At 40.0% G+C, this 11266-nt stretch overlaps 2 protein-coding genes across 6 annotated transcripts; one reads left to right on the top strand and one right to left on the bottom strand.

Annotated features, from left to right (window-relative positions):
• The first annotated feature begins 1488 nt into the window (after positions 1-1488).
• Positions 1489-5137, top strand: Tango14 (transport and golgi organization 14). Its single transcript, XM_043419705.1, has 5 exons — positions 1489-2509; positions 2700-2825; positions 3031-3280; positions 3415-3497; positions 4798-5137. Exons 1-5 carry the CDS (start codon positions 2179-2181, stop codon positions 4830-4832), a joined length of 825 nt encoding a protein of 274 aa, XP_043275640.1. The 5' UTR covers positions 1489-2178; the 3' UTR covers positions 4833-5137.
• LOC122411134 (arginine/serine-rich protein PNISR-like) lies at positions 4439-11093 on the bottom strand. 5 transcript variants are annotated; one of them, XM_043419691.1, is made up of 12 exons: positions 10953-11093; positions 10398-10491; positions 10113-10301; positions 9729-9979; positions 9419-9599; positions 9135-9316; positions 8806-9051; positions 8591-8693; positions 7560-7631; positions 7060-7154; positions 6742-6934; positions 4439-6594 (listed from the first exon to the last, which is right to left on the bottom strand). In XM_043419691.1, exons 2-12 carry the CDS (start codon positions 10489-10491, stop codon positions 5600-5602), a joined length of 2601 nt encoding a protein of 866 aa, XP_043275626.1. In that variant the 5' UTR covers positions 10953-11093; the 3' UTR covers positions 4439-5599. The 5 variants fall into 5 exon arrangements, with proteins under 5 accessions (XP_043275626.1, XP_043275625.1, XP_043275624.1 ...); XM_043419690.1 differs by having other exon boundaries at positions 10398-10496; XM_043419689.1 differs by having other exon boundaries at positions 4439-4991; positions 5583-6594; positions 10398-11093.
• Between the last annotated feature and the right edge of the window lie 173 nt (positions 11094-11266).

Genomic DNA, 11266 nt, shown 5'->3' on the forward strand with positions numbered 1-11266 from the left:
CTCCGGGGATTTTTTCCTTAAAATTCCGTCTCCCCGGCGCTTTTTTTATTTTATTAATTTGAACAAAGAAAAAAGAAAATTCTTGAAAAGTAAATGGGTGGGTCTCCCCGGAGTAGCCCAGCCAAAAGGAGCGCAACGTTTGCCATCCATGTAGCCTAGGCACTATAGCGAAGTGAGGATACCGGCTGAGCGAGATAAGCGATATAGATATACTTGCTCGGGCTAAAATAGCAACTTAAAAATTCAATTTCTCAATAAATATTGCTAGTCGCCAAAAATCCTTTTAGGGGAAGTCTTATATTGTTATAAAGAAGCAGTATGCAAAATTTCAGCTCAAAATTCGGTTTCCGCTTTTCGAAAGTTTATCCCCGGCTTCTATAGCCATGTTCCGATATTGACTGTATAAGTACTGCGAGTACGTGCTTTTTGGTATGATAGCGCTGCAGCAGTTTGTAGATTTTTTTGTACAGTTTGAACAGAAAATAATTTTCTGCCGTGTGGCGTTGCGCAACCGTAGCAGCAACCGTATAACCATAACGACTATTCATAATACTTCCATTCAAAGGATTCAAAGTTATATATTAAAACAAATTTTGAAAATTTTCGAAAACAATTGGAAACTGGAAGCTGGTGAAGAGTCTCTGACAGCAACTCGTTATAACATAAATGTACTTGTCACAGCGACTCTAGATATAGTTCTCGTTGCCAGTTTAACAATATTTTTGGTGGACTGTACCAAGCAAAGACAGCTGAGGGGCACACGGGGCACACCTCGACTGACTGTGACTGTCTCTCTCGGCTCGATGGGTGGCTCGGAAGGCTCGGAAGCCAAGTCGGCGAAGTCAAGGTCTGAGTGCTGTCACTCATATATATAATATAAATGATACATATGCAGTCACTGCATGGCTGTTCGCTGTTCCGTCTACTGCGTTATCGAATTCTACACGAACAGCGTCGTCGGATGGCGGATCGTCGTTCCGGAGCGGTCCTCGAATAATTATATCGACGAAGCATTCGGATATTATTTATGTTTGTTGGTCGTCGCGTCGTCGCGGATCATATATATGACGCGCACGCATGCAGTTTTTCCAATTCCAAAATCAATCGGCCAAGTTCACGGAGGTCTGCTCAAGGCCGATTTCATTATTTTCGCGGTAAATTCCAATCCAAACTCTTTAAAATTGAATTTTCGTTTTCGTCTTACCACACCGTACATTATTTGTCTTTTTATGATCATTGGCGAATTGCGTTGGAAGTTCGAAATTTGCACGTATGCGAACAATGATTTTCCGAGACTTGGGACAAAACCGCGGCCGTAAAAAAATGGAAGATATGAAAACAGGCTCGTATCACACGCACCTCGTGATTCGATCATCAGCTGATTTCCTTGGTGGTTGGGGTGGTTGGTTTAATCGGTTTAATCTATCTCCCATGTTTCAGCAGGCTTCGGGCACTTCGGAGTTTGGGGCGGGCGGCGGCGGCGGCGGCGGGCGGCGGCGGCAGCAGTGATAGTTGATAGAGTTGATATTAGTTGGCGATGAGTGGATGACGGTTAAGTCGTGGCCCTGTCGTGGCTCAACGAGATTCGTTAAATTAAAAGACACGCGATCATGAACCTTTGAATTCAGCTTTCGTTGAAAAGTTACACGCGCATTTAACTATACGATTTCGCAAACAATTTTTCAATTTAAATAAGTGAAAAAAGACTTGCGGTTGCATTGCCGTTAAAACGCAATATATTCATGTATCGCGGTAGCTGCAGCGACGAATAAGAAGTCTTATATCGCTATTCGAGTGAAAATTCAAGGTTCGGGCTAGGCGCACTGCCGAGGCAGGGAACGTAAATAAAATAACTCAATAATTGGGTGAAAAGTGATGTGATTGTTCAGCGAGGTCGCTCTCGTAATTTCTGTAATTTCACATCAACAGACCGACAGATTTCCTTATCGTGATCGCGCCAACAAGTGCTAGGACATGGCAAAACATTTCCTCAACTATAACCAAAATTCTGTACGATTGGAATAATATTAATGAGAATTGCATTTTCGCTCGATGTAATAAAACATAACGATAAATTAACGTGACAGCTAAAAAATACGACTCGATCAATCAAAGATTCAGTTTGATTATGCTGTTCTGCGGTGTTACAAACGCTTTATACCGGTAACAGCAATTAACATGTTGACGATACTATTTCGCGTGATTTTGGCCATCGTCCACTACGTTTATACCATTTGTGAAGAAATTGAATTAAAATTAAAATTCGTAAAAGTTTATTGGCGTTTACGGTTTGGCTCCAAATTCAAAAGTGAATACGAGAAATGTCAGTCGAATTTAGAAACTCTGGAGTTGAAACGAAGTGTGGAAAATGTTACTAAATTACCCGTCCATTTGTGCATCCTCGTTGAAGCGGAATACAGTGAACGAATTGAATTTTCTCACCTCGTACGAATTCTCCGCTGGTCCATCACCGCCGGTATTCCTTACGTCAGTTTTTATGATCACGATGGTGAGAATTACTTCGCATCCTTTTTCTCGATATGATATTCATTTTCTTTATTATCATACGCAATTTTCTAACAAACAATTTATGAAATTTGTCGCTTTTGTTTGATAGAGTTTGTATTATTTTTAATATTTTCTTGTTTTCGCAATTTTCAATGAGAAATAATTTCATCATTTTCATGCAACTTTGATAGGATACTTGAAACAAAATCAACATCTGCTGAGAGCAGAATGCGACAAGTCAAATATCATGTCGGCCTTACACATGAACCAAGATGCAAAAATCAATTCTACCAAATTCTGTGAAAATGGTAGTAATGGTAAGAATTATTTTATCGTTATATTCAATATATCTTTGATAAATATCATTTATCGAAGCAATTTTTTAAAACGGTTTCCAATAAGCAGCTAATCTATTTATCTTCTTAGTTTATTGCGGAAAGCCATAAAGTTTTTGAAACAAAGTTCGGTGACATATTTTTTATACTATGATTGCAAGAAAGAAAATTTTTATAAAACTTCAAGGTATCAAATGTCAGACACGAGTGCAAGTATTTTCAAACGAAGATGGGAAAGGTGAAATAGTGATGTTGGCAAAAAACTTATCAAGAGCGGTATCCCATGGCCAATTGAAAATGGAAGAGATAAATACGGAGCTGTTGAATGACAAACTGCGATTGGAAAACACACCGGATCCTGACCTCGCGCTGGTGTGTGCTTCTGCTTTATGCACTCATGGCCTTTTACCATGGCATACAAAAACAACTGAGTTTTAGTGAGTTTTCTAATAACTGTGCATAGCAATACCAATTTCCATAAATTATGATGGAATACAAAATTGGCATTATTGACCTTATTGTTCCTCTATCTTTTTATTTAATTCTTTATCTAATTTTTTTTTCTTTGCAGCAATTGTGGAAGTCATCGAGACATAACGATAAAAGATTTTTCATTGTTGTTACAAAAATACGCTCAGTGTCAACAGCGATATGGCAAGTGACTGTTGTGCCGCAAGTATTTTTTAGGTCTCAATTAAGATTGAATAGACATTAAGCAGCTAGAAGCATCTTGAGCAATTGCCAAAAGTCTCGGAAATTGTCATGATCGTGGAGGTGGTTAACAAATTTTCCAAGAATTGCTTCGGTCGAATTTTGTAACTCGTGCGACGAATTTTTGTAACCAACAAAATCATAGGGGGCGATAAATAGAAGCGCGTTTTAGTTACCGGTGAATCGTATCACGATTCTCCGATTATCTGCATTCCCATAGATCAACATACAAAAACGTGGAAAATTCAACGAGAGATAAGAACTTTTTTTTTCCGTTTTCTACGAAACTTGATCGCTGAGCGAATTCACCCAAACGATTGAAGGTCAAGGCACAAATCGTCCTCCAAATTTCACGAATTCAGTATAATTTTCGAATTTTCGGAAGGGAGGGTGAAATAATAAAGAAATTAATAAAAAGAAATTGCCATTAGCTAAACGTGTGAATCGAGTTTGTAAAAATATTTTATAAAATGCATTTTTCATCCCTCGTGTTCACACGAGGGCGCATGGTCAGTGTTGGCGAATGTGAAATATTAATGACTACTGTTCTAAGCGATAATAAATAAAAATAAAAAAAAATGCTCATGCAATCAGAAGACGTGGACAATATTATTCGTATTCGCGTCTTCGATCTTCGATTTTCCCCCACAGAAATGAGTATATGTGAAAAGTTACTTGTTCATATAGATGCGGAAAGGTTGAATATTTTTTCTTTTGTAAAGTTCGCTCAGTAAGTTAGCTGTTTTTTTCAGTGAATTTTTATTTTTTCGTAATGTCCTGAACCTACCTTCAATGACTCCCTTGTTTTTTTGTTCTTTTTTTCTTTTTAAATCGAGGACAGAGATGAATGATTATTCGGATCAATGAAAAAACAGACGAAAGAATTTGGAGTAAAAATTGATCACTCAAACGTTTATTACATTGTTATAATAACGTTCATATCGCTATATATACATATCAATGGGTATCAGTGTGGATGAATATTCGAATGTTTTTATTCCGCCTGCTTTGTATTTTCCTTGTCAAAAAATTACTATCGCCCAGGCATGAATATTGGAGGATTGTGTGAAAAGTTATGAGCGAGTCCACGCGCGTATTTTGAAAATGAGTTAAAATTGCAGTTGCTAATTAGCGAACCCGGCAGAAGTAACGATTTTTGTTTTTAATGCTGTGAAAAAATTTCAACCAGAGCATCAACCTTTGAATGATTATTTTTTGTTTGTTTTTTCACTCTGGGATAAAGAAAAATCACCAGTGGAACTTTTAGGGAGAGAATAAGAAGAATAAGAATAAGAAGAAGAAGAAGAAGAAGAAGAAGAAGAAGAAGAAGAAGAAGAAGAAGAAGTCTCAGTTGCTGCTAAGCCCATTGAGCTTCATCGAAACGATGATCCTCACCAGTTTTTCTCATTTACGACGTGTGCCAATCGAAGAGCACGGCTGAAACAAAATACCATTCCTAGGCCTCGTTCGCATTGTTCCCTAACCCACTCTCAAAAACAATATAATCTCTCGAAATTCGAATTTTTTTTCTCAGACCTTCGTATGAAAGTATTAAAGAAATAAAAACTTGTGCAAAAAACGCATTCCAATGAATAATTCTTCGAACTGTTATTGACAAGATAAATGATATTTGGGGATAGGAAGTATTCTCACAAGAGGTTCATCGAGATTTCTATATTCGCTAAATGAGTGTTTTTTTTTTTTTTTTAAATTTTTTTTTATTTTATATATTGTAGTAGCTCTTCAAAAGAGGTTTTAAGGGTGGCTTTAAATTCGCAAATGCAGAGAAAAATTTGTATAACGATATTTTAAATCCTATTTTATGCTCGTATACGAGATAAAAATTTGGTTAAAACATTTCCATCCATTGAGCGTGAAGAAAGGAATGTGCTTCGTACACAAATCTATGTAGAAAGATGACGTAAATTTTGATTGTGCAATGAGAAATTAAAGTGTAGGACGTGTGTAATCAGGGATATGATAAAAGGGAGGAAGAGGAGGGAAAAAGATAAATGATAATGATACAACCTTTGTGTGGATGACGTTCAATCCCTGTATCGATGCGAAGACGACTTCTTACCATCGGATGCTCGATGACGGCTCGAGTGTCTAGATTTTGATCTCGATCGTCTTTTTCTATTACTACGATCTCCCGATCTCGCGCGATTATGACTATTTTTGTGGTAACTCGAGGTTGTTCTAGCCCCATAAGATCTCGATCTTCGTCGTTCCCGTGTTCTCGAACGAGAGGATCTTGCCCGTTCCTTGGACCGCGTGCGACTTGGCTTTCTCAGATCTCTTGTGCGAGAACAAGTGCGGCGTCGTTCGTTCGATCGCGTCCGACTGCGTCTACGATCTCTGGATCGGGTGCGCGATGATCTAACGCGTTTTCCTCGTGATCTTGATCGCGACCTCCACTTTCTCGCCACGGACGAGCCGGATTTCGATCTGGCTCCCCGGCTCCGCGATCTCGTTCGTTTTCGCTTACGATCTCGAGAGGCTCGCCTACAACCTCGACTCTTTTTCTCCGATCGGTAACTACTCGAAGATCTCGAACGATTTCTTTTTCTCGGACTTGGAGAAGATCGAGACCGAGACTTTCGGTGTCTCTCATCCCCGATGGACCGCGAACGAGATTTTTTGCTTCGAGATTCGCTTCTCCTGTCGGAAAACTTTCTTCGTGATACATGATTATCTTTTTCATTTCGAGACGAACGGTTCTTATTTTTCATGCTTCCTCCGCTCCGACCCGACGACGTTGTTGAAGAATTTCCCTCTTCCTCCTCTTCATCTCCTTCTTCTTTGTCGTTTTTTACTTCATTCCCGTTGCCATTCTTTCCGTCCTCATTCTCACTGCTCGTATCACGTTCCGAAGTACTCGAGAATACAGAATTCTCCTTGAATCCCTCTATTTCCGTCTCATCTCGACTCGAACGTTGTCGTTGTCGAACAGATGAAATTTGGGATCCACATCCGGTTGTACTCGAATGACTTTCCGACGATGCTTCCCTTTCATTATTTATCGTTTCTTTTTCATCAACTAAACGTATGACGTCACAGTGTTATCCGCCACAATTCAACCACAGATCATATGCTTTTGATAAAGCTTTCGTATTCTCTAGATTTTTCTTTTTCTTTTCACTACATTTTTTGCTTAATTATTATCTTTGAATATCTTGAAACATACCTGTTAATCGGCAGCTATCATTACCAATATGATTCTCGTATTGTTGTTTGTTACTGTGATACTGTTGCACCTGTTGTTGCTGCTGCTGCTGTTGCTGATTGTCCTCGTATTCCTCCTCCTCTTCCTGCGCCAAACGCGCCTCGATTTCCTCCTCCGTTTTTTTGAATGCCTGCTGTCGTCTCTTCAAAGTTTCCTGTAACAATCCGGCTTGAATTTAGTATTTAGTGGAATAAACATATGTCCTTCGTACCGAAATATGTTTTACCATTTACCAAAAAAACTGAACGGCGAATAAATCGCAATTACGTTTATCTTTACCTTGAGCTCTTCATCGCTATCATTATCCTGCGGTTCTTCCGGGTCCTCCGATTCGTCTTCGGACTCGCTGTTGCTGTCACCATAGATGCCCAGACCTAGGACACGGAGAAAGTCTATTATTTTGTATTGTTGACACACCCGCAATTTCCAGACTTGATCGTAACCCGTTTGTGCGTGGATACGTGGATTAAATCATCCATCGAACTTGGATTGTGTTGGATAATTTGTTTCTTTTGGTAGGGATTGATGCGAAGATTTAATCGCTGGTTAATTTTATAGTTCGGGGGCAGATGGAAATGGCTGAGATTTTGAGATTTTGTATGCACATGGGACAAAAAAAAAAGATTTCCATAAAATTCATTCGCTTCGACCGTTCCTACGATCTGGCAAACTCGTTTGGTTCCACATTTTTTAGCTTTGTTCCGTTTTTCGATTTGCTGTCTTTCATTTTTGTTTCCGACGAAAAAAAAAAAGAAAAAGATATGGGCAGAATTACTCACCAAGCTTCCGAGTGATCTGTGCAAGAGGGGCCGTGTTGTTGAGCGTTGCGATGGGCGTGCCTCCTGCAGGGACTTTACAATACACACGCATTTAGTCACCAAGCTGTTCGACTATAAAGCAGTCTACGTTTTGTCGATAGCCCATCATCATCATCATTAATATCGTCATCATCATTGTTTTTATTCCATCATTATTATTCTTCTCTCTTAACGAAGATTCGGTAGCAAAAATTAGCCATAGATCGTGAGAGCTCACATTCAAAAGTGTATCCTTTATGTGGTCAAACCTTCCTCAAAAATCTCACTGATCCATTCTCTTTTCAACGCATACGCATACTAACTGACTCGCGCGCACACGCATACTCCAACACATGAAAAACCTTATAAAGAGAAAACTTGTCGTTCAACGAAACAATGGAAAGTAATCAAGTGCCGAAAATTTGTATAAATTTTCTCTTCTCTGGAAATCTTAAATACTCGACATCCAATATTTGCGATACTCTAAGGGCGCTATAAACGAGTTCGACTATTCGAGACAATTTTTTTTTATCTCCGCTGTCGGAGAAAAATTTTGTCTGTTGAAACGCTCAAACCAGAAATTGTGAATGATGAAAGACCGAGCGTGTGAGAAAAAACGTTTTACGAATAAATCACAAGCGGGGCATGTTCTAAAAAAAAATCACAAACAATTAAGCTCAATTGACAAAATACCTTTCGTTTAATGGACGTAAATATATATATATACACACACACACGCACGCGCGCATACACACACACGCGCACACGCACACGCGCACACACACAAATATATATATATATATATTTCCGTATGCGTTCAAGTTTTTTCCCTATACCAAATAAGTATGTACAACGGCAGCTCGAAAACCGCTATTGAACGATCCATCGTCAGCGCGACACCACCACTACTTCGTTCTCGTCGCACACATCGTAACGTGCGCAACATCTCGTGAGAAAGTATGGTATCGGAAAAATTCGATCTGTAAGTTGTATCGGGTTCTTATCTGCGGTACCTTTGGCGCGTGCGCGGCTCCAAACCTCTCTGCACACCGAACCAATTTCTTCATTCGTCACCTCCAAAAGAATTTCCGTCAAGGACCTTCGAACCTTCAGCATCTGCGACATATTTTTCATGAATTTTGTTATGCTTTGACGAAAATGAAATGTTGGAGTTTTATAGTAAATTTCGAAGCTTCGCAGTTAACCTTGATGATGAAATTATACTCACGACACCCTGAAGAATATCTTCGCGCGAGTGTTTTACCGAAACACTCACGGCCGGCGTCGGAGATGTCGAAGTATTTCGACCGTCCGCATTGGCTGAACGTGAATCGGGAGAAAGAGCGTCGCGGAAACGTGATTTTCTCGCTCTCACGATGATTTCAGGACTTTGTTCGACATTCTTGTCAGTTCCGTCACTCGCGTGGTTCGTCGCTTCGGGTTCTGTCTCAGTTTCCTTCTCCGAATCCGAATCCTTTGAGCCAAAGAATTCTTAATCACGATCGCCCAATTTTCCGTTTCCCAGTTTTGTTAACACGCGAAAATATTGAGACTTACGAATTTACTTTTGCTGGGATTGAGAACTGCTCTAGCTTCATCCTCCGCTTGTTTCCTAGCGTCTAATTGGTGTTTCCGCAACAATTCCTGTCGTTCTCGTTCTACAGCTTTATGTTTCTCCCGCTCCATTTTTTCAAGGCCCTCACGAATCCAGGCTGGTAATTGTCTGCGTTTTGCCGCATCTGTTCAATGAAATGGTGCAAAATGAGTGAATTGTAGAATTTTTATTCAATTTCAATTTCCCTATCGCCGTTAGCTTTTCAAGAAAAAAATTTTCATTTTACCGATAACGGTGCACGAATCTTCCTCGGGTGTTTTCTCTCTTTCATCTCGACTCCTTATAGCTGGATCCATACCTCGAATGTGAGAAACGCGATTAGGATGACGCGGTGGAAGCCCTTTCATGAAAGGTGGCGGTTGAGAAGGCGACAAGTTCGCTTGATCTCCGCTCCAGTAACCAGATACCTGATAACCGAGTGTCAGATGATTGTTGAAATATTATGATGAAATAAGAACAAACGAAGAATATTAATTACGGTTTTTTTTTTTTCCATGCGACACCTTCATTATGCAACAGCTCTACAATATGATAACCTGATTATAAGTAGGGGTAGATGTCACAGAATTGTAAGAATAAGGAGCAGGAGCCGGTGGTGGAACACCAAAGGGAGGCGTATTAGAAATTGTTGGAGCTGGCGGAACAACCGGAATGGATGGGATTCCTGCTGGTTTTCCATCCGGTCCCATAGTTGTTCCAGGCGGCGGCACTCCGCTCCATTCCCAGGACCCCCCACCCGGTCCCGAAGAATTCCATTGTCCCCACTGATTCCATTGATTCCAAGCATCTAAAAAAAACAATCAAATTTTCGTACATTCAAGGGCAGCGGATACATAGAACCACTGGTATTCGTTGCTGGGAAAGTAGCTTAAAAAACAAAAGATTGCACGGTAAGGTGAGGTCTAGTACGATTGATTCACCTGAGCCGCTAATATTTGGAGCAGGAGGAGCTGGAGGAACGTCGTCGTCTTTGGAATCTACATCCATAGGAGCTTCCCCACCGCCGTCGGTGGTAGTATTGTTACTGCTCAAAGAAGGCGGTGGGGGGGCAGGAGGAACGACCGTTTCTTTCATCTTTATCCATTGTTGAGCGAGCGCCGCCCAATCAACTGCCAATGTGGAAAAACATTTGTAATGTTGGTAAAAAAAAAGGATTGAAATCGCATTGAAAAGGAAGCAAAATTTTTTGAATAAGGTCGGCTTACCCTGATCATTGCTCATGTTTTGATAAGTCGATGGATTCAGGGCCCATTGGGTAGGGTAATCCTTACCCTCAAACATTTCTCTGTTCATCTTCATCTGTGCTTTTATTACCATACGATCAGAATAATGGTGATTTGAACGAAGTGACGAACATCGTCGGAATGAAGGATGGAAGAGAAATTAAAAAAATAAAACTTGAATAAATATTGGATCGTGATGTGAATCGTGGCGCAGCGTCGTCTCAAAATGGCATCTACAACGAACGGCCGAGGTAAAAGTTGAGAGTGAAAATAAAAAAGCTTTAACTCTCGGAATCACTCAAGTTTATACGTATGGTTTAAGACAATTGGGGGATTAATCACCGCGGCGACCGGCAGAGATGAAATTATGTACTCAATCACGAAAATTTTCTTTCCCTATCATTTGCCGTTTATTATTTTTTTATTAGTTTGTTTTATGACAAAGTTTTCCACTGCTCGATTTGCACTTGAATTATTGGGTTACTTTGGATTGACGCTCATTGTTTTCGTTTCTGCGGGTATGTCTTATCGCCTCACCTGATCTTTTTATTTATTTATTCTTGTCTTTAACCATTTTATTCACGTATTATTAAAGTTTACTCGACGCAATTGCGTGTACTCGTGATAATGAAAGAAGCCGCGAGCGGCGTTGAAGGTTCACCTCACCACCACCACCAACTGTAAAACATGAAACAAATATTTCCGGAGATGTGAGTGAGACGAGTGAGACGACCGAGACGACGACGACAACACCGGTATATTGTATATTCATCATCACCTTCGCCACTGCCGCACCACTTCATCTTCATCAATGGTTTTCGTGGTTTTTCCCACGTTTTTCTGTTTCTAAC

This window comes from Venturia canescens, chromosome 5 (genome assembly GCF_019457755.1).
Source record: "Venturia canescens isolate UGA chromosome 5, ASM1945775v1, whole genome shotgun sequence".
Lineage (NCBI taxonomy): Eukaryota > Metazoa > Arthropoda > Insecta > Hymenoptera > Ichneumonidae > Venturia > Venturia canescens.

Excerpts from the sequence above, each read along its gene's own strand:
- Tango14 (XM_043419705.1), top strand. The coding sequence starts at position 2,179 with ATGTTGACGATACTATTTCGCGTGATTTTGGCCATCGTCCACTACGTT. Across the intron at positions 2,826-3,030 it reads CTGTGAAAATGGTAGTAATG|GTATCAAATGTCAGACACGA; the intron begins GTAAGAATTATT and ends TAAAACTTCAAG. Across the intron at positions 3,281-3,414 it reads ACAAAAACAACTGAGTTTTA|CAATTGTGGAAGTCATCGAG; the intron begins GTGAGTTTTCTA and ends TTTTCTTTGCAG.
- LOC122411134 (XM_043419689.1), bottom strand. The coding sequence starts at position 10,509 with ATGGTAATAAAAGCACAGATGAAGATGAACAGAGAAATGTTTGAGGGT. Across the intron at positions 10,302-10,397 it reads AAACATGAGCAATGATCAGG|TTGATTGGGCGGCGCTCGCT; the intron begins GTAAGCCGACCT and ends CCACATTGGCAG. Across the intron at positions 6,935-7,059 it reads ATAGCGATGAAGAGCTCAAG|GAAACTTTGAAGAGACGACA; the intron begins GTAAAGATAAAC and ends GGATTGTTACAG.